Source organism: Papilio xuthus, unplaced genomic scaffold (assembly GCF_000836235.2).
Source record: "Papilio xuthus unplaced genomic scaffold, Pxut_1.1 DF825928.1, whole genome shotgun sequence".
In the NCBI taxonomy this organism is placed as follows: domain Eukaryota; kingdom Metazoa; phylum Arthropoda; class Insecta; order Lepidoptera; family Papilionidae; genus Papilio; species Papilio xuthus.
Genome location: NW_013532721.1, coordinates 8,626,362 through 8,652,470, shown reverse-complemented (window position 1 = coordinate 8,652,470; position 26,109 = coordinate 8,626,362). Strand labels below are relative to the sequence as shown.

At 34.4% G+C, this 26,109-nt stretch overlaps 1 protein-coding gene across 1 annotated transcript; it reads right to left on the bottom strand.

The window, feature by feature from the left end:
* Positions 1 to 21,754: 21,754 nt before the first annotated feature.
* Positions 21,755 to 25,616, bottom strand: LOC106125106 (uncharacterized). Its single transcript, XM_013322186.1, is given in 16 exon segments — positions 21,755 to 21,842; positions 22,059 to 22,247; positions 22,314 to 22,476; positions 22,650 to 22,788; positions 22,857 to 22,969; positions 22,972 to 22,989; positions 22,992 to 23,041; positions 23,385 to 23,439; positions 23,715 to 23,923; positions 24,134 to 24,249; positions 24,356 to 24,413; positions 24,626 to 24,753; positions 24,822 to 24,901; positions 25,092 to 25,187; positions 25,267 to 25,420; positions 25,491 to 25,616. Coding segments are annotated over 16 exon segments (1,782 nt in total).
* Between the last annotated feature and the right edge of the window lie 493 nt (positions 25,617 to 26,109).

The window sequence follows — 26,109 nt, the reverse complement described above, 5'->3', positions numbered from 1 at the left end:
TGTAAGCAAGGAGCGTCACCGTATTTAATTATTGCAATTAACTAAAATTAATCAGTGCAAGGCGGAGGGGCCGGGAGTCTCGGGGGGCAGGGGCGCAGGTTCCGGGGCCGGGGAGGAGGGGAAGGCCATCGTGCACATAACGTTGTTAGGCAGTCGACTCGTCTCGCACAAATTAAGCTCCGTCTGGGGAACGCGCCGTTTGTTGTTTATTTTGTTAAATTATTACCAACAAAATAAACTTACACCACTAATATGAAACCAAAAGGGAATAACACATTGTTTGCATTTATATCTATTTGTTCCGCTCTGATGTCGGGATCACCTCTACAAAGAGTAGAATGTCAGTAGCTCAATACATTTTATAACGTTAAATTTAATTTCGTTTTAATTTGCATTATTGAGACATTTTATAAATAATTATATTGAAACGCATTTATAAGTAACTGTATAAGAAACTTTCAAGAAACAACGTGAAGGTTTGAGCTCGAATAAATAGACGTCGAAATAAGGAAAGTTGTAACGATACGTTTTATGAAGTCTTCATAGTATATTCACTTGCTTTGAACGGTCGGGTTATCGCGTTAATATGTGATTAAATGTTTGTGTATAAATGCGTGCGTCAGTTGAGTGAACGCGAACAATCGCCGCGTCCGATAACAATCGACATTTGCATGTGTGAATGATTCATGAGCAGCGAACACGTTGCCTCGCGACAGATTGCTTCTACACGCTTACATTTTAACTGGATACGTGGACTCAATCCGGAATTATACTTGAATTAAAATATTTACGCTGATAAGTATTGTCTTAATGTAAATTTTTCAATGATTTGGAAATATAGAAACATAAAACAAAGTACTAGATCTACATATACATATTACTAAACATCTATCTATACATGTATTTAATATTCAAAAAGTAAGGAGGTGATGTGTTTTTAGTTACGAGTACATTATTGTTGACATTGATTTTAAAAATTAAGTTCATATGAGACGCAAACAAAATTTTAAAGTTACTCATATTAGTGAAATTGTAATGACAATGTCAAGTGCCGACTGGATCCACTTCACATAATCAAGTTGATGTTTCTCTTTGTGCACAATTAATTAACTTAAGTCTGACGTCACAACTTGTAATACTGTTAAGTTCCTGATACAGTACAAGCCGCCTCCTCATGTACTCAGATTGAATAACAAGCTTTCGGGATTATTGTTTAAATAATTTCATTACTTACAGTGAGCGTAATCCAAATATTATTATGTTCTTGTAACCGTGGGCTTCTGAGGCCAAAATCCCCGTTTAAAACATATTGTAATCTCCGTTTTGTCAAAGATAGTGACAGGGATGACGATATGTGTTATACCGAAATGTTTTTCTCGAAAATTAACAGTAAGCCACTTACTATAAGATTATAACATTAGACACGAACAAATGATTTTAAATTCGAATGTAACTTTTACAGTCCCCAGCGTTTAATTCTGCATGTCGGCCAGAAGTACCCTTCTTCCCGACTTGTCAAATCAATGGTGTTACTGTGCGGCATATTTTACTGTCTGTATGTACAGAAAACGTTACACCATCACTGGACAAGATATCGCACAGCAATAGCGGCAATAAAACCACCGGCAGTTTGTATGAAACACGAGAATCTCGTAAATAAACATAACGTAGCGGAGGCACTCTCGTCGATTGCACAATTTGAGATTTTCTTACAGAATAATATTAATATTTTTCAACATATAAATATTGCCACTCATAAAACGAAAGCAAATGGAAAAAGGTTATTTTATTCCAAATTACAAATATAAATCCTCTGAATTTATTGCAGAATACTTCAAGGTCTTGCTGAATAACTTCTTGATTTTATTTCTTAAAGCCTAAGTAGAACTTTCAAATACAATTTATTTTTTTGTATACAACATCGACGTTCATGTCTCTGCCTTAAGAGTTAAAACCGAGACGTAACGTTTTGTAAATATTGACCACATCCTTTATTTATAACGCACGATGAAAATTATTTCTCTTTGGAAGCGTTTTTAAAGAATTTATCAGCTACGTTTACTTTTTTTATCTAATTCTATTCTAATTTCTAATAGATTTACATACGCAGCCAAAACTTTAGAAAAGTTATTTACGTACAACACCTAAAATAAGATAACTTAAAATGACGACACTTTACACAATTAAAATGTATATTTTAGTTTAAAAAAGCAATTAACAATCTTGTCGGCGGCTGTAGTTAGCATAATGAATGTGCGGTCGCCGCCCGCTGTGACGTCATTTTACTAATTGTTTCATTTGTAGAATTAAAAGTTTTTACATAAGAAACATTGCGATTGAGACGTTTCAAAACTTATGTCTGGAAGGAGAGTGCTTCTTAATAAACCTTTCCATGAAACAAAGTACGATTATGATTCTAAAGTCCACTTCTCTGAAGGCCATAGAGCGGCAGAGCAAAGGCGAGGCAAAGGCGCTGCATCGCCTCTCCAAAGAGCGCCATCTGTTACTTCATGTATAAATTCCTCAGCGACACCTCCATTTGTATGCAAATTTTCTGAAGCACTGAATTCACAATGATCTACTGAGAAAGATTACGCGCACAGTATTGTTACAAAGAACATCATATATAAGGCCTTTTTTTAAACAATTTTATCGTCCGAATCATAAACAATATGAAGAAATAAATTACTTATAGTCTTACTACTAACATCTACTCAACTGATTTATGTAAGTGATATTAAGGTGCGCCTCGTCTCTCTCCAGTGGAGTCGACCTCGCTAGAAGCGGTATCTCAAAATTTCTCGCACCTAACAAAACTAATTAATGTGTACAACACATGGAATAGACAGATTTGTAAACGTCACATGGAATAATAATTATTTCTAGAATGAAGACATTAGCTTATAGCACTTTATAACATCACCTTAAAATATTGTGTTAGGATTCCGTTGGGACAGTAAGAAAAAGTCGAGTACCACTCATATATAGTCCACTACAAGTAAATGCCACTTAGTTATTATTTATGTTAGACATAATAGTGGGAGGAAAAAACAATTATTAATTAAATATAATATAATTTAATAAAGCTTATTAGATCTATACATATGTTGGCAAGTTTAGTTAGAAATGTAAATAAGATAGAAAATAACGTTGAAAAAGATTACGTATGATTTTAAAGTTTATTAAAAGGTGACACGTATGAGGAGACAGAGGAGTGTCGTGATGCGGTAAGTGAAGACCTTCGTTAGCGCACGTTCTCACTGTGGTTTCTGGGCCGTACTAATGTGTTCCGGTGACCGCCGCACCGCACCGCAACACATCGCACCGCACCGCACCGCACCGCAACACGCCACGTATCTTGTATCCGACTACATACTTATCTTCTGCCCAGCCTTTATTTTAGTAACTTAAAATTTCTAAAATATTTAGTTATACATATAACAATGTTTTAAATACTAGTAATTGAATACATTACACAAAGTTTCAATTGCTTGTGTTCATTTTAAATAGTTAGTTTTAAATAGTTGTGTTCATTTTAAATAATCTTCAAGTGTCAGTCAAATTAATTAAAGAATTTTCCACATGTAAACTAAAAATATTTTATTTCTTAGTTGTGAGAATATAACTTAAACTAATGTTTGATTTGAAACTGAAGTAAGAAAATGCTTGATCAGTTGTTGTATAATTTTAACTTTTCGCAATACGCCATTAAAAAGTTTAGCAGAGAAGAGTAATCTGCGAGAGTTCCTTCAACAAACATTTATCATTTGTTATCACTTTCTCTTATTGTTTTTGAGTTGAAAATACGCTCGGAATTACACAACACTTCTGTACATATTTTTAGACATAAAACTCTTCCCATTGTGGCTGTTCATGTTTAGAACGAATATTTTTTAATATTTATAAACGCTTTAGAGTTTACACTTAAATAAAACCACAATATTTTATATTAATATAATAAAAAAAAACTCCGCTAAGATAACCATTTATATTAACTTTCATTATTTCTTTGTTACGACGTAAGTAATATAAAAAGTTGTTGAATAATTAAATGAAATTAAATCTCCGCAGGTTAAATATACGTAGTGAGCCTTCGCGCAAGTAACGAGAGGATTGAAGTAATCGTGCCAATTGAACACTTTGCGCTCGATTACGCTGTTCCACCAAATTAATCCGCCCTTCACCTTGTCACTACTCTGCCCGACGCTATATTACACAATCTTTTAAATAATCTTATGATATTAAATAAATAAACTTATTCGGTTATACATCTTTGCATAATTTAGACACCTTTAAATGAATGAAGAAAAAAATAGTATTGAAATGTTAATTGAGAAGCAGTTGCAGCGGAATGCACACGACGCTCGCAGCGCCCCCTCCTCTCCTCCGCAACGTGATAACTGCTGCGACTCGCACAATAGGCTCAGCTCTGCCGCCTGAATGTTAATGCACACCTTTACATAACTACCACTGTATTTATCTCTGAATTCAATGAAATAATATTATGTCAAACTTCGTAACTTTGTGTAAGTATAGGCCTTTTAAATTAACTGAAAAAATATATGAATTTTCTCTTTCAAAAGTATATTTATTTATGTAATTTATGGGTATTATTACCAGAGGTAATTGCTAATTTGGTGATAAATTTAAACATGTACATTTAATAAAGTAATGTTGTTGTGTTATTTTAAGAAATTCAAAAATATTCAGCCACAATATAAATATTTAATTATAATTTAACAATGAAGTTGGCGGCGCGACGCAGATTTCCCATCTGAGCTATAAGTTACATCGTTGCCGCCCCCCCCCAACCCCACCCCCACCCACCGGCGCACAGCAAATATTATCAAATTACCTTTATTTATTATCATAATTAGCTTGTCTATTGAATAAATAAATGTACTTATTTTAATTTTATAAACATAGAATTAACTCATAAATCCTCAATACATTAGTTATATTAAAATGGATTTTATTTTTTAGGTTATGTCAATAAACATGAAGTTCGTTGATCTGATATTTGTAGTAAAAATATCTGCGCGCGTGACGTAAATTCTTTGTTACTGGATTAGTTTGGAAAGAGTAACAACATTATACCAAAGGTAGAGAACTTTTTGAATATATAAGATAGTACAGATTTTAAAGATGATTGTTATTTACTTAACCACAATATAATTCATATAAAAGAAAGAATATAAAATTTTACACGTATTAAAATATTATTTATGTGATCAAATGTATTTGTTGTTCATTTGACAATTTCAATCGTACTTAATTCATGTGAAATTGTCAAAGAAATATTGATGTAATTGAGGAAATTGAGAGTTAATACACGATGTAGATGCAGCTGGAGAAATTAAAGGTGCATTGATTGTGCTCAGTGCTCAGTGTGATACAACGTTATTGCTCCGAAACCACATTATCTCAAATAATATTACTACTAGATTTAAATAAACCATTTGTTGTTGGGTTGTAATAAACTATCATTCAATCGTACACATAATCTACGAGCTTCGCGGCATGACCGGCTATTTATAGAACTTATAGAGTAATAATATGACATTTATTTATTAAAAATTTCATAGTCTATAATTTTATATACTTTTCTTGCAGTTCGTTTTGAGGAGAGACATAGTCCGGCGGCGCGCCGCCAGCTCCCTGCTTATTCAATATCAAATTTAGTATAAACTGTTTACGTGTCGGAGCTCGCGACGCTGCGCCTTTCACTAGGTTTTCCTCTCGCCTCAAATACAAAATGTAATATTATACAAACTTTTAATATTGGATTATGGAAGCTTTTCTACACTAAACATGTTTATATGAAAAATCAAGACAAAAGATGACAAATAAAAATGCGATTACTGTCAAATAATAGCATTGACTTGGGAGTGTAGACCACATGCAGGAGACACACGACGAAGACAGTCGCCAAGTGCAAGTAATTCTGCGTTCTGTATGACGAGAGTGCGTGCGTAAATTCGAATTTTAGTCCTACCATCCTTATAAGGAAAGGATGGGACAGTGATGTAGCGATGACTAAGTGGTGGTGGAGACACAGAAGAAGTGGAAATATCCTCTATGGGCAGCGTTCGCTTCGCTATATCGTCGAATTTATCTTATTTTCCAAACATGTACGTGTTACCTGGCGCGTTACCCGTACCGTGCACTTGACGTCTAGTTTACGGCATCTGAGAGAGCTGCATCATAAAACTCGGAGGTAAAACATTCGCATCATTCATATAACATTATTTATTAGTGGCAGCAGTTCAATATGATGAGCCATTTGATATTGACTCAACGTGAAATTACTATTTGATATTCTCAATAAGCTGAGGTATTTTACATTATTCTTATGGAAGTGGGTTTGTTTCTGCGAGCGCAGCGCATGTTGTCGATTGATTGCGCCGCATTGTGTGTGAGTAGACAGCGCTTGTATCGCTCGCAATACTATGTATTGCTCAGTGGCCACACTGCGCAGGACATCTGTACAATGCAACACATACATGACATATATCCTTGCTATATTATGTTGAAACAACATCGATTAGCTGAGAATTGGGAAACATTCACAACATTTTTAACAGTGGTAGAGCCCGCTTTAACATCTTCGCACGAATCGGCCCGGCTCGCCCGGTGAAATACCACGACCACACAGAAGACAGGCGTGAAGTGGATGCAATTCCGCGTTTCGTCTGATGAGTGTGCGTCCCGGAGGCCTAATTTAGTCCTCCGGGACGAAATGGAAGATATTTTCTTTGTGTGCATCCTCTCCTCCGTCGATTAAAGGTAGGCAACGCATATGCAAGTGCGTATGTCTATGGGCAACGGTCACTTCGCTATTTCAGTGATTTCAGGTGGCCGCACGCTCGTTTGCCACCTTTTGATATAAAAAAAAAACATTCCAGTCAAACGAAATATTATATTATTGCAATAGTAAAAGATGGAGTACAAAAAGACTTTTTCTTAATATAACACGTGGGGAATCGATTTGTATGTCGGTCGATAAATTGGTAAGTAGCGTTAACTGTTTAAGTGACTTAAGTGCTAAGGCTAAGCATTTAGCTTAAATGTAACAGGCACGCAAGTACCGCCGCAAACGAATTAATTGCAGCAAAGTGGTCACATGTTTTACTTGACATTAACGAATGCCTTACACAGGAGTTTAATTCGTTCCATTGTAGTATAATAGTTGTAGTAGTTGCGTTTTTAACAGTCTGTTTAAACAGATTATAATTTTAATGCCAAGCTCGTATATGCTATCTTGCCCTTTTTGTACCTTTATTAATTTGTACGAAATGTACGCATATTTTCTCTCTTTCTCATGGGGTTTCTTAATAATTTCAATGTAATTTAAAGGTCTATTAATACTTTACAAAAAGTGTACATAAATGCTAATTTGTGTGCTCTCTCTAGTTCGTATTTTGCAGAGCTAAACGGTAATCTGTGTAAATGTGCAGTGGCCCAGCCGGCAGCGGCAGCGCAGCGCGCGTTAGTGCCGCGAGAGGCCCTCTTCAGGTTTACCTCTTCAAACAACTTATGCTTGTAAACGTTTAATGAAATAATAAAACTAGGTCTTGTATAAAAAGTCAAGTCATGAAAATAAAAACATGTAATATTGAATGAATGAAACGACTCAAAACAATGAATGATATGAAATGATCATCTCAGTTAATACACAATTTTTTCCTTACATAAATAAGAAAAATTATAGGTTTTTGTAGTCAATAAGTTATTTAATTAGTAGATCAATATACATTCACTTTTTAAAAACTACGATTTCTATTTAGTTACTTGTAGTTTGGTGTTTGTTTTTTATGCGCCGCGCTCGGGTCATAGTAATTCTAAAGTATAGGAGCTAATACGTTTGGGTGAATTTATCAAGGTTCGGTGCGGCTTTATGTGGCGGCGCCGGAGGTGAAGCGAGCCGTGCCAGTACAAGCCATGCAACTTTAAAACATCCGGTGAACGGAGAACTTATTGCATGCGCAATGTGCTGCCCGACCTCCCGCTGCCTGCCTCCAGTCCGCCTCCAGTCCGCCTCCAGTCCGCCTCCAGTCCGCCCGCGCGCTCGACCGCCTAAACTACGACACAACATCAATGCTTTAAATTTTAGCAAAGAATATAACTAAGTAAACTTAAATATAAATAACAATAATATCACTTTCACTTCTATTTATTATTGTCATGTTTCAGTCAAAATTTTATATCTTGATAAGATAGTACATAAATTTACAGCATATAAATATTGAAACATTTGGTTACGATCTAAAAACAGATCTAAATAGGATAGCAAATCAGCGTTCTTAGTCGTACAGTGAGTAATAAATTTAGGTGTGGGCTGCTGCATAGTACGCTGCCAGTCTCGCCGGACAACCGGACAGCCGGACAGTCGGCTTGTTGTCTGTCACACAATTTAGTTTTGCTTCAATTTTATTACTACAATATTTTGATGGAAACTTTGAAAGCATTTTATTGCTTTCTTGTGGTTTAAGATGACAAAATTTTTGTTAATCAGTTATTATTTGTTAAATGTTATGTATAAAAGATGATATTAATCAAGGCAATAGTAAATAATGTTAAATGTAACATCACATAAATATAATTAATACGCATTATATCAAAGTCAAACAAATGTACAGTTTCAAATTCTTTCTTAACAAATTTAACTACAGTAACTTACTGCAACATGCTCAAGTTGCGGCGAAACACTTCGCTGTAAAATTAATTCCTTAATAATATGTAAAAACATAACGTTTTTCATTGATATTTCATGAATTCAATATGTACTTTGATATCCAATTAATTTAACGTATTTCATGGAAATGTCGGCAAAATAAATGTTAAAAGTGAACGTTATGAAATTAGTTTTCATTTCAAACTTGATTTATGTAAAGTGGAGGCGCTTCCTTTGATATCGGTTACTATAGAACGTTTTATTCTTTTGAAAGAATATCGAACTGAATTTTATGTTTATCCTAATTAGGCTATGGTTTTATTACGAGCTTTTTTAAAACATTTGCTTCGGCACTGAATAATTAAAACGGTTTCAGTTTTTACTGGTATTCCCCCTTAATATTTTAATAGACAAACATCACACTTTCACAAGGGCCAAGGAATTCGTATAATATTCATTAGATTGTGTATAACATGTGCTTTATTCTATAAGATAAAGCGATTTAAACTTAATAACTTGGACCGAAGTAGAAAGCGTACGTACACTTTGTCAGTGGTTTAACAACAATTACAACGTAAATAGACCCATGGGATATCTAACGGGGATGTTACGTCCACTATAAATGAAATAAATGTTTAAAACAGAAAAAAGTATGTAAATAAGAAAAGCTTATTTTACGAGGGAAATGTTCGATGCCATTTTAAACGTTAAATAATTGTGTTAATAATGACAAATTTAAAATGAATTAAAAATAGAGACACGTCATTAGAATGGTGTGAGCTGCCGCGACGAACACAAAGTGGAAAGATTAATATCGTGATGAATAACGCAATGAATTTAAAACGGTTTAATTAAACATCCAATCATGAAAATGTGTCGCTGCAGCGCCATCTACCGGTACCTGCACTATGTCACAATGCGCTGTGGACGACAACATCGATATATGCACTTTGTATATACAATTTAATTACGCGCAACGAGTTATGTTTATATATAATTATATTGGAAGTTATGCAGGTGAAAGTCTGCAATTGTTGTTGGAATAGTCCTCAGTCAACGTGTAACGATCAGATCAGTGGAATATTTAAGAAGGGTGATTTTAAGAGCACCCTTAACCGACGTGTGTTTATGTGTGTACATGTATGAATTTGATGTGAGGTGCAGTTGGACCGCGCCAATAGTTGTTTAATAAACAGCTGAAAAAAAAAATAGTCAAATACTATTTAAATTCAATAGATTTCGTTGCCGAGCTGTACGTTATTGTACCAGAGACAGACGGTTAGCAGACTTTTTACTCTATTTAACGGTAACAGATGATCGTTTATTTGTCTGTCTTTATAAAAAGTAAGGTGCGGCAGTTAAGCCGGCTGCAGACAATAAAGCTGCCGCACAGAGTCGCTCCGCTCAGTCAGGAACGCGCCCCGGGGACCCGCGCTGTACCGTGCCGCGTCGCGCTGTGTAAATGATAGCACACGGCTATGCTAATTAATTGATACTTCGTTAAACCTGAACGCCGATACATTTAGTTACATTCTTTCATAGCAATAGACAACAAAACGGATACGAATTTAATTGGGAAATTATATAAAACCTTAGACTGAAATGATTTCTACAATTATTCACATTTTAAACAAACTATGATACGTTTGGATAAAAATTATACTTGTATGATTTTTCATCTATACTTTCGTCACAGTGTGGTCCGGCATTTAAAGGGTAGGCTGATATGTAGAGCGTTCATTAGAAGCGGAATCAATGTTGCTATCACGCGCTGATATCGCTGATTATGGTAATAAGCGAAAGCTGCGAGGCGCGTGAGATACGAGGGGTGTGAGTGGTGGCCGGCAGTAGTGGTCGCTAAATTGGAGCGGCGCGATAATCTCTCATTAAGCAAATTAATTCAATAGTAGCACAAATAACGCCCAGTACAGGCTTAGATTTAATTTGTTTTAATTTTGTCTAAAAAAGTACTGTGTAAGATTGATTATCGATTTTAATTTATAACTAGTAAAATATAAAATGACATAACAAATATTTATCTGAGAAACAATATCTTTTGGAATAAAGTTGTGTTGCAACATTTATTCGTATTTGTACTTATAGGTAAAGACACGTACATTTAGGTACTAGAACTGCTCTAGTATTTGTGTCACGTGCGACGCAGGCAGGCTGGCACGCGAGCTGCGTCGCCGTCGCCCGTGTGCACCCACCTACTGTCTATGTCTTCGCAAACTGCAAACTAACTATATATGTATAAGTACATACATACATACGTATATACATGCACACTGAATATTCTGACTTCAAAATACAGTTTTAAAAGAGATACGTTGCATTTTAAATTCAACTGTTGGATATTTACTCTGAAGAAAGAATTCGTATAATAATTTTGTACAGACTTGTAAATGTATGAATGAAATATAATACACTACCTTTGAGTTTACAACCTAAAATCACGGTGTTTGGTTTAGTAAGACAACATACTCTATTTTCTTTATAGTGGAGCCAAACTAGTAACCTACGAAATCACCACTGTGTCATGTGGGTGAGTAATAAGGTTTCTCAAAGGTAGGACAGTGATACATTACAGTAGGGCAGTGCAGCAATGTTACGAGAACTCAGAGACAGAGCAGTACTGTAGGTACGTAAATGTTCAAACAATAAGCAATACTGCACTATCCTTCTGCACTATCTTACTGTTGCGCCCACGTGTAAAGTTATCATTTTGTTTGAGCGGAGTGGACAGTAAATACGACAAGGCAGACCTCAGCGCCACCTGCCGCCTGCCGCCTGTCCACCGCCGCCGGCGTGACGGAGTGACAGAGTGGTGGCAAGTGAGGCGAGTGCTCTCTGATAATGTCGCATTTAATGCACGTCACATTGCATTAATTTACGTCATTGCACATCGTAATTAACTTGTCTAACAATTACATATTATAGAATAGACTTCATAAAGTTAATAAAAATCATATCCGTTGATTAATTAAAGTCTTAAATGTTATATCTGACATTACAAATGTATTTTAATCTATTTAAAAATTAAAATGGTAAGGTTAAGCATTATGTGATGACTTCTATTGCCGTGTCATTAGCACTAAGTAAATAACTTATTTTTAAAGTTACTTCTTATATGTATATTGTAGTATTGTGGCGCTTTGTAGACACTCATTGGAAATGCTACACGCTGTAGATACGCTCATTTGTAAAGCTACGTGCTGTAGACGAGAGTCGCTACGATAGCGACGATCGTTTTGAATTCTAGAAACTGTTACAGACTTGTGTTCAATGCTCTATATAGTTTTACAATATATTTTCTCTTGTGAAGCTTACTTACAGTAGTGATATTACCTAACAGTGTACGGTTCGGTTATTTTCATCAGTCAGATTAGTTTCAATGACGTCACATGAAAGCATTTACTTAGCTAAATTGCCGTCATAGCTTCAATACCTATTATACCTACTTGTATACAAGTGCACATGGTGTACTCTAGATGTAGGTAAATAAACGAAATTAAAATATTCCTAATTATTGTTTAGAACATCGATAGCAACTTTGTCTTTTCATATTTTTTCATTGTTCGATTTCTACTTTGTTCTTTTTCAGTTGTAAATTACCTTCATATTTTAACAATACTCCTTTAAAAGTTTTGTAAAGAGATGAAATGAACAAAGTCCAGGAAATAGAAAAAGTTCGCTTGTTTCCTTCGCCAATGAAAAGTTATTTCCTCCAAACTTTACTCAAAGGAACGTTTCTAACACGTACATACAACTGCCTTACTTTACTTCTAACCTTTATGTAAATTACTCTTTTCCATGTTTTGACATATTGAACACTTCATTTATATGAAGTCTTTTGATGAAACATTTTACAAAGATTATGTTGATAGGAAAGTTCAGCGCACCTCATTGTTGTTTTCTAAAACTGTGTTCTCTTGTCGATTATTAATATTGTATGAACTATATATAAATCAATAGATATATCAGAATCACTATATATAATATAATATATAATGAAACGTTTGCCTTGTAATTGTCTGTCCTGTAATTGTCTGATAAATTTATTTCAATTAAAACAATGTTAAATAAATTTATTTGTTTTGTAGAATTGTAAATCTTATTCTTTAGTCGGGTCAGAGTTAAGGCGATTGTTAAAAAAGCGTCTTTAATGTTTGGCTTTGAAGGGATAATATCATATTCTGGATAATATAATCTCCAAGATAAATCCGATCTAAAGGTTCACGACCTTATTATTAAATTTTATAATAAAAGAAAACTCGGATTGTTGAATAAGGTCACGGAATTATTCAAACAAAAATGATTACCGACACTAAAGATATTATCTACATTTATTGGCTTTCTTTGAAGTAGAAATAAAAGTAAGATTGAGTTGAAGCAACATAAATATTATATATTTACAATGATTATTTACATTGTCCCTTGTTTTACTTTTTAATATTTAACAGAACCACAGTGCGTGTGATATCAATTGATAAATTATTGAGTTTATATAGGTTTTATTACATTTCTTTACAATTAACAACTTGACGGATATGAATAAACATTGTATTTAGACAGTTTTGTTATAAACAATATGAACAAATTAAAGGAATGCTAAGAAGGAAAAATATATAAAAATGCAATAATTAACGTGCAGGTTAATAACGCGGCTAACATGAACAAATATCTGGCATAGTGTAAAATGTAATTAGTGCAAAGGGAGCACATTGTGGAAGGTCTGCAGCGGTCAGCGGCCAACATGTTCCCGCCGTTATTTAGTTAAATTGATCCTTACACCTTAATCAACAACGTATATTGGAGTTAGTTTAAATTAATCGCTCACTGGATAGCTCGCGATCGGTTAACCTACATACGAGTATATGTACATGTAAATTATTGTCTTCATTACAACTAAAATTTATTTACATAAATTAAATTAATAATTAAAATAAGAACACGTACTGATTTTTTCTGAATTAAATCTGGTCATTTATCATTTAATATAAATAATTCTTATCATACGAAATACTATAGAATTAAAAACCCAATATTTGGTAATTTCGTGTAACGTGCAACACTTTTGATGTGACCTCATGATGCTCGCGTTCCCAAAATAAAATGCAAATGAATTATTTATTCAGGTGGACAGATTTATTGCCTTTTTAACATAAACATTGAATGTGGTATAATGTAGATATAATATTATATATTATAAAGTATTGCAAGAACATTCATTCATAAATAAACTTCAATTCAAAACTTTCAAATATCTGCTTGTCTTATGTAAGTTAACTAGATCAACAAGTTTATTCGTATCGTCTTTGTGTAACAGACGTAAGTTTTTATTTCCGCAACTTGAAGTTAATTTAACGTTAGTATTGTCGTATGTGAACATTGGAGTGGAGGTTCGCGAGTGCTGCTAATTTCCCGTGAGGTGAATATAAAAACATACGACGTATTATTCTCTGTATTATTAGAGTTTTAACAAAATGAACATTGAAAGTGCTAATATTATTATAGTTTACAAAATATTACTTTACAATCTGAATAATTATAATATTTTATGTTACTTATTGCTGCAATATGCATTAAATAAACAACATACGTTATAAGAGACAAAATTAAATTTTGCATTTGGGTTGTTATTAAGTTATTTTTTTTCAAATTCACCCGCAGAGCGCAATTTTATAAAGCAACTTTAACTAAATTCGCCATTAAAACAAAGTAGTACAGTTTATTCAGGCACAGATAAACTTCTACTACACTGAAAGTTTTAAAATAGGCTGCTATAGAAGAATGAAGGAATATTCCACAGTATCGCGAAATCCACGCTTTCAATACTATTATATTTGATCTTCTGTTTTTGGTTCACACATTTTACACGTCGAAAAATAACCAATTATATCATATAATGTGCGTGGCCGTCCATCAAGATTTGTATGTAGAGAATTAATTGGCGCATCTGCGAGATAAATGCACAGCGCAAAACTGATATACATGCCAAATGCGAAAGTTGTGAAGAATAATCGGCTCTTTAAACATACTGTTAAGGCCCAAAATGGCGTGGCTGAATAAATCACTTGGCACGGCCGCGGTGCGACTAAGAGTATACGCTAAAGTGAGGTGCGCTAATTCCCTTCATTAATCATTTCGCAGAGGCATGATGCAGCTCGTTGCTTAATCTGTACGTACGTCACAACTACCTACAAAATGCTTCACCAAATTTAACTTGTTCTGCTGTTTGCATAAAGAATATAATATTCTGATACGTGTGGTGCATGTGTTGATCATTGTTGACGACTGTTCATACGGCAGCAGGCTTAGAGCACAAAATATAGGCAGCTTTAAAGCCGAACGTGTGCTATTTTATACCGCGCTATCCTTTAACTAAATCGGATTAGACGCGATTCCGCAGAACAATTTGCGTTGCTGGAATATTATCAGATCAGCTCGGTGTGTTTGTGTTGTGACTGAATTTGATATTTTATTGGGAGAGGAGCATTCGGTGAGGATGGTGATGTTCGTAGCTTGTGCAAGAGCCCTTTAATTTTGTGAATAGTGTACAAAATGCGCAGTATTATTAAACAGAGCTATGGGCGGCCGCAGTCGTGTATAAATTATCGCTCAACGGCGGAGCTTAATCTGTTATTACAACGACTTTGTCGCGTCTCACGAATGGCTTTTGTCTCTTAAACTACGAGCTTTTAACTTTTAAATTCTTCTCATAGTGATCTCAAAGCTTATTGTCTTTACATTTATTAGCGCTTATTTTCTTTATAGAATATTTAATTTGTTATTTGATATAAACGGTACTTTGTGTTAAAGAGAAAGAAAACTAATTTTGGTCTTATTTATTTCTGACGACAAAGCTTTCTGAGAAAACTTTTTTCAGTTTTATTATGTGAAAGTACTCAGACAGGTTTATTTCGCAAAAAAAATGCAATGTTTTTAATAATGATAAATGACGTCAATGACAAACGAGTTTGTTTTTTTTATTAGTGTTTTTTTTAATACAAACAGATGACGCTAATAAGAAATTCTCGATTAGGTCTCTGGAGAGAGTTGTATGTTATATTTATATGTCTCAGTTGTATAAATATATATAAAAGTAAATACTACGCAGATATTTTGTACAATTTAATAAATTATTCCAGGGATTAAGCAACATGTTAAGTTGAAATTAATTTAAGTCGCCGCCGCGGTGATGTCGCCTCTGTGTGGAGAATTACACAATTTACCAGATTCGTGCGTAAACACAAATACTAGTAAGCGTATTAGAGGCGCGCTTGAGTATCAGTCGTGTACAGCTCGCCAATAGCCGAACTTCGAGTGCCGAATGCCGTAAGCCAGCCACGCTGCTGCTGCTAGTTGTATAGATTCAACTGTTTATGTTCAACTGTGACGCAAATTTGTTCTAGTTAGCTGGTAATTTTTCATTAATTGTTTGAAAAATCAAAAGAGATTCCCGTGGACTATTATTATTTAAAATTTAAAATAGATGGCGTTGGAAATAATTATGTTTTTATAACCTTTTTTCTGTTAGTTTTAGTTGATTTGTTCATATGTGGTTTTAAAACTCTTTACGTTTTTACTTAATTACAGTAAAATATAGAAGTCTAGATGTTCGTAGAGAATTGTTAATTGCATAGATAGGGACATGCAAAGTAAATAAGCGAGTTTAAAAGATGGCTTAGGTATAGCGGTATTATCAGGGCAGTTGTTACAGCAACATGAGTCTTTGTTCGTGAGTGACGGTGTATATTTAAATCGTTGCAGCAGACAATTTATGCAGGTGTTCGGGCGCTAGGTGGCGCTGTCACAAAGAGGTCACGACGCCGAGAGCTGCAGATGCGCATTTTCCGCTGCGAGCCACTTGCATATGACAATTTGAGCCAGCTTACCTCATAATGTATCTCTTTAAAATGAACTGACGTATTTGTTTTTCTTAATATTTACACGATATTGTTGTTTTTAATAAAAAAATGTAATTCAAAATTGAATGGTGAAAAGTCAATCGCCATTCTCATGCAATCAAAATGCATTTTCGAAGAGTTATGTATTACTTACTCTACATTATGTACTTTGGTATGAAGTAAAATTTTATGATGTATTTAAATGTGTAGAAAGTCAGCTGTAAATTTAAGTTTCCTTTTCAAAGTGAAATACGCGAGTGTCAAACCTAATAGTAGTTAATGTAACGTTATTTTTATCGCGATTACATTTTATAGCCGAAGGCAGTGTCGCGTAGCCCGCGTAGTGCGTTGCTACGAATATCGTTACAAGTTACGACATTTATTTCATACGGGCAAATAATCGACATCACATGGAAAATATATGGAAGAATAAACAGGGAAAATAAATTTTGTGACTGCAATCAAATTATTACATTTAGTCAAATATTTATTGGAGCGTAATCACAATATTATTGAAACGGCAATAATATTGTATAGCAACAATAATATTCATTTACCACTTCACGTATTTATATTATTTATAACTTATTTGCGATATAAAATTATATAACTTATTTGTTTCTAAATATGACATTTATGCATATGCACTCAATAGTATTAATGTGATGTCATGGGGGTTGTAGACAATAATGTTTTAATTTCCTTAGAGTCTGCATGTCTGAGGGCCTATCACGAATATTTGCGATACGCGTTTTTGTGGTGTCATGGGCAAAATATGTCAAAATTGGTATGACATTTGTCGTGGTACTTTACGGCCGATAAAGGCGTTGCGCTAATCTAATACTTTGTCGATGACGCTACGAATGATTTCTCGCAAAATGGGCATAAAATAATTAGTGATAACATTGGATTTATTTTTTTAATGAAATGTTTCCCATTACTTGTGACTATTTGTAATAGTTTTATCAAAGGATTAATATAACACAAGTTTCAGTGACAGGATATGTTCCACTGCACGCTGTTTGCAGAACGCTGGCGGGGGCTAGCAGACGGGGCTTTGAGGAACAAAACGCTCGGTTAGTCTGTGGCAAAGAGAATTCGTCGCGGGTTACGGCCACTTAACTTTTTGCTTTGGATATACAAGTTACTCACTTCAGGGAATATTGCTTTAAACATACAAATGTTTACTTCTTTTGAAAGTTTAGTTTGTGTGAATAGTTTAGTTTGTGTGAAGTAAAAAAAGATAAAATGTTTACGTTTACATCAAAGTAGACAGAGGAAGCGAGAATTATCTTTATTTCTAAGATTTACGCAGCGTAATAGAGAAACGGCTCTCTTCCTAGAATAAACCTTTTTCAATAAAACAGATTTATTTTTACAGGTGTTAAACGTTGTACAAAATAAATTATTTGGTGTAGGTTTTGACATAATAATTTGTTGTTTTATGCCTTTCGAAACTTAAGGAAACTAGATGTTGCAAATACATCAAAGTTTTTAATTAGGGTCACAGCAAACTACTTTAGCCGCAGCACAAACTTGTGCGGCGTAATAAATAACATTCAACTGAACTCGTGCTTACCAACTTATAAAATTCATTTTATGACTATCTGCGAAATTTATTGGAGAACTTTATCAAACAAATTTCGAATACATAATATCGTTTTTACTCTTATTCTATGCAAAGTAAAATTTATATCGAACAACTCTTGCGAACCTTATTCATAGAGGTCAGGTTAAATAGAATTACTCGTATATACACATATTTTTTAGGTTAAAAAAAAAGACAAGTTGTTTTTAATGTAATGATTGTATCTATTACTATTTTCACATTTCAGAATATAAATTTTACATAAGTTGCTATTCATTTATGTTTCCTTGTGATTGTTTTTTTCTTCAAGTACCCTCGCCCCAGATACGAAAGCTTGAGATTAAAATAAATATTAAAAGTAAGACACTTTTATTTATTACCAAGTATTAATATCAAAGTATTTGCTGGAAGTTGTAATAAATGTGAATTTTTCCTTGCTGCCGATGTTTTATTGAATGCCGCGTGTCCGGCGCCCCCCGCACCCCCCTCCGCACCCACCGCGTCCTCCGCGACCTGCGACTAGACGTCTGTTCAATTGTTATTTATACCATGCCATTGATATTTATGGGCACTACTATTGCGCTGCGACGGCCGCATCAAAATAAAACTACAAGAATTTTATTTACTATATCATAAATGTGCAATGTTGCAGCACAGTTCTTTGTTCATTCGCGTACAAGATATTATTTGCCCTACCTTTTTTAATACAAAGGCAAAATTTTAAAAACAACAATTTGTCAATATTTTAAATGTTTTAATTTTAGAAGAGCAACCCGGGACAGGAGTACAATATAACGCGTGTGTAAACGTGCCGCAGGTAGCACAGTGTATACACAAGCACAAGTTGAGTGTAAGAGGGCGCTGGAGAGCTGTTGCTGGAATTCAATTATCTTCTCGTCTCGCCTCACAACTATCCACTTAATTAAACCACTTGAAGAAGCCTTATTTAATACAAATGTTCGCTAAACTTGAAAATTGTGCGTGCGTTCACTATTTAAATACAACTTGCTTTCCTTGAAGTATTTAAAGAAGGTGGAGATTGAACTTTTGTTAAAACAGTTAACGCATCATGTAGACACAGAGACTAAATTTAGTTTTCAAATGTTCAAATTTGTACTTAAACGTTATATATATAAGCATTCAGGAAAAGAATCATAAGTGTCAATTTACTTAGAATTGAATGTTTCATCTTATTTTATTTGAAAATGAAAATACATGAATAAATAGAATTCGTCTATATTAACAAAGTGTAGTTGTCGTGTGACAGAGTGGCTCTTGAAGCAATACGTTCTTTTTGTAGTGGGAACACGTCACGAATTTCCCACGCGACCAATAAATCTAAAAACGCGGTTAGTACAGACCGAACTCTGTACGATGGTTTTCGAGAATATATTTACGTAGAGAAAATAAAGTAAAGTAATAATAGAGCCATAAGTAATAATTACCGTCTCTATTTTACATTTCCACTTTGTAATAGCGAGGCAGTTAAAACGCGTTCATTCCTTGTTAAACGATAAGTTAGTTTGATTTACTTAGAAATTACAATAGGTATATATTGTTAAATCAAGTTATATTAAAAAAAAAGTGGCGATGTCAGTCTTTATGATTAATGTATTAATATTGTGAACTATAATTTTCGAGAGTGCATAACGGTTAATAAAATTTCCTTCTGTCTACAAAAAATAGATTGAAAAGATAAAACAAAGAAAATTGTAAAGCTTTGCTTCAATATAAGTTGAAAGTGGAAGAAGAAAGTCGCAATTAAATCTCTTACGCCTCAGCAATTAACATAATTCATTGCAGTGAGGCACAAAGTGCGACCTAATTTATTAAAAGATCTTATCCCCTTATGGACTTCCATTTCTGTTAATTGTAAGTGCAAGTCCATTAATGCTTCATAACTTCACTGGCTCACTGGCTTACTGGCTCACTGGATCAATGGAAGACATATGAAGCAGTCATGTATTTGTAGCTGCTAAGTAAGACTACATATGGTCGGTAATAGCAAGGAACATACGCAAAAGATTATTTAAGTATTCGAAAAGTAAAACTAACAAGTAAAACTTATTTCCACAGTATAATTTGATCTTTTATTTTGGACTTTTCGGTCATCGTATTAAAATTTGATAACGAATTGTCCATTACCCTAAATAATATTGATTGTTACAGATTATATTTCAATTAATTATCCAAATTCAGCATGTTTAGCAATTTGCTGATGAGCGTGTACATATGTATATGAGTAGATCGGAGATATCGAAGATTTCTGATAACGGACAGATATCACTAGATATCGTATCATATCACTTAGCAAATGGAATTGCAACGTATTTACAATGAATTCACATATTATACACATCCAATAAAAAGTATATTCCTATCATAATTTACGATTTGTAATTTGTGAATGTATTAATTCCTCATGGTCGATTTTTAATATTTAAATAAGACAAACATTGCAGACGATTAACAGGAAAAATCAGTATAAAGACATTGAATTGTTTCATTACAAGGTGTAGGGCGGCTTAATTTTGTGAAACAGTGTAATCGAGCGCAAAGTGTTCAATTAGCGCGATTACTTCACTCCTCTCGTTCTCTGCACGCTGAGCTGCGACCTGCGGGATCTGACAAGTCTATTGTATCATTGCGAGGCCATTTTAATATTTGTTAATTTGTATTATTTAGATTAACGTATATTAACTCATGTTAACTGTTTAATTAAAATAAGTTTTAAAAAGTGTTCAATACATTTAGAAATGTTTTTGACGTCACATGTAGAACAAGAGAGAATTATTTCTCAAATAATCTTTAAGATGAATAAGTCAGTTATAATTTAATCTAACTAATCCAATAGTAAATATTAAGAGTCTTTGAAATTGTTTGATTTTTTGTTAGAGATTCTTTAGTATTCCATGAATTATAGTATTTGTTTTAAACACAACATAAACAAGTTTCCATTGTGGTGAGGTGAGGTGAGATGTGGTGGAGCGGTGTGAGGTGTGGCGCCACCTCGCGGATGATGTTCATTTCAAACCGCACAGGAGAGGACCTCATTAGTATCTACAATAAGGTCCATGAGGGCGCGCACTCAGCCACGAGCGATGCTCTTTTCATGTTGTCGTTATGCTTTTTTACTTGCATTCAAACAATAATTTGGTGTCAGATATTTTTAGTGTCGGGGTGAATGTCGAATGCGCTCTCCGGTACTTGGACCGAGTTACTTGTTTCATTTTACACACAAGTGTGTGTCTAAATAAACCGAAAAAATACATTCGGTTTTTGAATTCACACAACAAACTGTTGAACAAGCTGTACAGACTTTGTAAACATTTGTCCTTTACACGTTGCCTCTTGTCAACTTATTAGACGTAAGGTAAAATGCTGAATTACAACTATTATTTTTATTATAATTATCATAAAAACCACACAACTACATGAATATGGTTTTTTTAATGTATAAAGTCAAGTTGACTTTTTTACATTAAAAAAATATACGTGAGTTATACATTAAACTTATCCTTTAAAAAGTGATAGAGCACGTGCTATTTATTAAATACGAAAAAAGCAAACTAAAAAGTATAGTTATATTTCCTTCTGAATTGTCTTGAACATAAAGCTAGTCTTAGACTTTATGAATTTTATTTTTCCTTCTGCTTTTCCTGTCGTAAATCTGAAATAAAAAAGTTAATAATAACTTACTTATCTTACATATTATTACAAACACTGTGACAGAGCTTAAAGTTTTGTTTAATTTATAACTTTGGTTTATTGTTATTTGTTATTGGTGTATTTTTAGAAGTAATTTAGAAGTATTTGTCTGCCAGACAATGTTCTGCTCATTGCTTACACCACATAGTCCTTTCAAGTGTTTTCCATGTAAACCAACCTGTGCCATAATATTTCCATTACTAAGATAAGGGCGCTGAGCAGTGTGGCCTCAGCGAGCAGAGCGAAGGCGGGCGCAGCCTGTCCAAGCGCTAGGGCGCGCGGCGTGCGCCCCGAGCAGGCAGGCGTGGGCCCACTAACACGGCCCTGCGCCGCACGCACGTGCCCGCGCTCTTGCAGACGCATTAAACTGCAACGACTCATTTTAGTATCAAAATATTTTATCTATAGCTTATCGGGATTCTTGTCACCATACCTCCAAACAAAAAACTCTTTATACGGGCTACGTTTCTGCGCCATGATATAGACCTGCGCGGGCTGCATCATCTGCAGGGAGCCCAGCTTGCACAGCTCCGTATCGTCGAATGTCTTCGATATCGTTTGGTAAGCTGTGTACGGCTCCGTGTGGTAAGCGTAGGCTATTATAAGAAATATAGATTTGTATGTATTATGAAACTCAAAGCATATTTATTAGATCAAGCGATTAATTTTAATTTAAATATCACCGAGGCATATACGACAGGGTAATTAAAGGAATCTATGTTCTTTAATTAATTTGTTATTAACTAAACATAACGTATTGTAGTCTCACCACCAGTTCGCACTAGTTCTATTCCGGTGTTGACGGGCTGCAGTAAAGGTACAGTTCGTTTCGCATTTATTACCTTTTTGTTTCTTAGTTCATCTTCTTTTGGGTTTTTATGACCGCTGTAGTAGAAGAAGCCAGGATTCTGTGTGAAATAAAAAATTGAAAACACATTTTTTGTTACAATATCATTACTGTATATATAATACGTACATCAAGCCATCCTCGTGTGTATCCGATGTCTTCAAATATAAGTTCTAAATCGCTGTTCATCAATGTGTCTAAGTCCTGCAGAGTGGGTGCGGCGGCGTTGAGTAGCCACGAGACCACACTGCTGGTGTAGTAGTTGTACAGAAGCATGCTTGTCAGACCCACTACAAGGAGTATGAGGCGCCGCCCTGCGGTGGTTAAAGTGAATATTTCATTAAACTAGAGGTGTGCTTGGTGTTTTGTTCTAAATATTTAAATGATTATCTAAATAAAATTCTGGACAACATCAAATACAAGTGACGAAGCCACATTTCAATACAAGTGGAAAAATATGTATTTAAAAATAGAAATTTGTTTTTACGTTTTCGACAGTTGGTATACGCTTTGGAAACAACTTTGATTATTTTTCTCCCTTAGTCCAAATATTTACTGAGCTTTTTTAGGAAAAATACCTTCCTAAATTATATTTAATAGAAATATAAATAGGTTGATTAAAAATACATTCACGAACTTTGATAAAACAGATTTAACAGCGTACCTTGACTAGAGAAACTTTCCTGTATTATTTGAACTCCGTCTTCATACTCTGTAAACATGAAAAATTAATTATAATACGTAACAAAATAACATTTTTAAATGGCATTTTTTTCCACATGCTATCACACCGATGTTAACAAGTTTGTCGGGAGAGCTTAATCAATATTGACGGTCCATTTTGAATTGCGTGCACACATATAACACGAGTATATTTACAGTTTGCAGAGGTGTTTATAGTTTCAAATAGAAATCTTAGAAATATTTCAATATACTTGAATTGGTTGAATTTTAGATGAAAATTGAAATATTATGCTGTTCACTAACCTTGTTGGCACGTGGTAGCGAAAACACTGAAGAAAGCATATACATGTGGCTCGGGCCTAGTCTCTAGGGTTGCGGCGGCGGCCAGTACCGCCACGCAAAGGGCACCAGCTGCGCATGAGCACCACCACACACCCGCAGACATCGGAGTCAGGAACCGGTTCTCGTAATCCCCCACACCCTTGTCCGGTATTAGGTAGTAGAATTTTGTTCTTAAAGTCATAAAACATTTCATGATAGTTATCATGTGACCTGACTGACTGCAGCCCTATGACCATCAGGGAAAGAATCATACATCACTTGTGAAAATCGGTTCTGTCGTTTAGGCCGCAGATGGTCACAATGAAGTAAATGATCTCCTAAGTTTGTTTAAATAAAGGTGTATATTGTAACGTAGCTAAAGTAAAATATTTTACACTTACTCAAGGGTAGTTGTAGCTGGGAAGAATACATCGACCCAATTAAGCCACTCGGGAAATATCCTCGCACACGTACAAGATATGTCTTGTTCGCCCCAGAACAAGGAATTAGTGACTGCCTGTTTTACATACATATAGGTACATGTCATAAAGATCAAGTGTTAATATAATTTAATGATATAATTAATTATGAGAAACGAAAATAAAGGGTCTAGAATATTTTACCAAAGTAGAATTTCTCTCGGGTGAGCCGATCCAGCGACCGACTATGGTGTAGTTGAATCTGTAACAACAATGGCACAACTTGCTTTGCCTATAGGTTCGCACAACGGAACACCAGTTCACCATGAAATATAAAACCTAATTGTCACTATAATAACTGCCAAACTGAGAGGCAATTAACAGTCATTTACATTTATAATACTAATACTAATACACTAAAGGGCTCAATTAGTTTCCATTTGACGACTCTGAGTGCGTTATTAGGTCACTAACCTGAAGTTATGTTGTTGCATGAGCACGTGTAGCAACTGCGCGACCACCTTGGTCATGGCGGACACGCCATGTGTGTAGCCCAGCTCCGTCAGCATCGTCGGTCTGAATACCTTCGGACGCTCCAAAATCTACAACACAACATGATTTAGTCGAGGGTATTAGAATGCAATAAGTAATGTATGTAAATAATGCTTACCACTGACACCGCTCTTAATGTTAGGTTGTGAAAATTCCAGCGATCTTTGTATTTGTAATTATTTGAATATGTATTGATTCCTACAAAGAAAATAACATATTATACTAAATTGCATTTGTAATTTTATCATCGTATATATTTGTAACTGATCGCAATATATGCTTCATGATTTAAGCACACTAATGCGCCCTGGATCAATTAAGATTAGACATCTATTCTCAAGAGTGTTGTTGATTTTAATCAATAAATAATTAAAATGAAAAAATATACCATATATTGGACTCCACGTTCCATAACGTGTCAACTCTAGACCATTGCCTTGTATTTTGCCGTAATTAAATATATCAATTAATTCATAATATTCCCCTGTAAAGTTAGCTTTTAATTAGAAACATAAATAAGTTATTACACAATTAATAAATAATAGAAAAAAGCTCATACTAACCTCGAAAATCTGCAAGAACAATATCAGTATTAACGCTTAAATTCAGATTAAGAAAGACGTTTTTAGCGTCAAATTCTTTTTCGTTGCTTTTGTTTTCAGCGTGATTTACAATTAACCAAATATGAAGGGCGTCAAATAAATTATTTCTTGAAGCCTATTATGAAATCTTAAATAAATGACTATTTAACTTTTGGTTCGAAATGATAAACAAGATTTATTAGTACCTTAGTAAGTATTGGTTTTGCTTCCATACAAGAAGCGTCCAGATAAAGTCCAAGAGGAATATTTGATTGTTTCAGTGCTGGCTCTAGAGTTTCATTTTCCTCATCAATCATAATCACCGAAGTCATTATACCTTGTTTAATAAAATTGCTGACAATGTTTTTAGTTTCTACAACATAATATGAATTAATTGTAATCTACAATATAATATCAGCTAAGCCGAAGAGCTTTGTTTATACACAATTTAAAATACTTAACCTACCAGCATATGTATTACAAGATAAATAACAAAGATGCCGCACGTCCCGCGATTGGAAGTAAGCCAGAGACAGATCAGCAATCAGCGACGGAGATGTCGTTACAACATTCAGCTTTACTAACAGATATAGGAGCAGCAGCATCTGAAACGTAAAATCAGGACAATATAACTATTTTAAACTATTAAACAAATTTAAATTTAATATCGTAATTTTTGTTATGCTCACCTCCATGTTCGTATTTGGAGTGGCAGACGTGTATAAGACAATAAATTCAAAAGTCAATTCTCATTTTGCGCATGATTTTGACAAGGTCGGTAGAGACTAGTGATGGACAAATGGCGATTAAACGACGGCCTGCAAT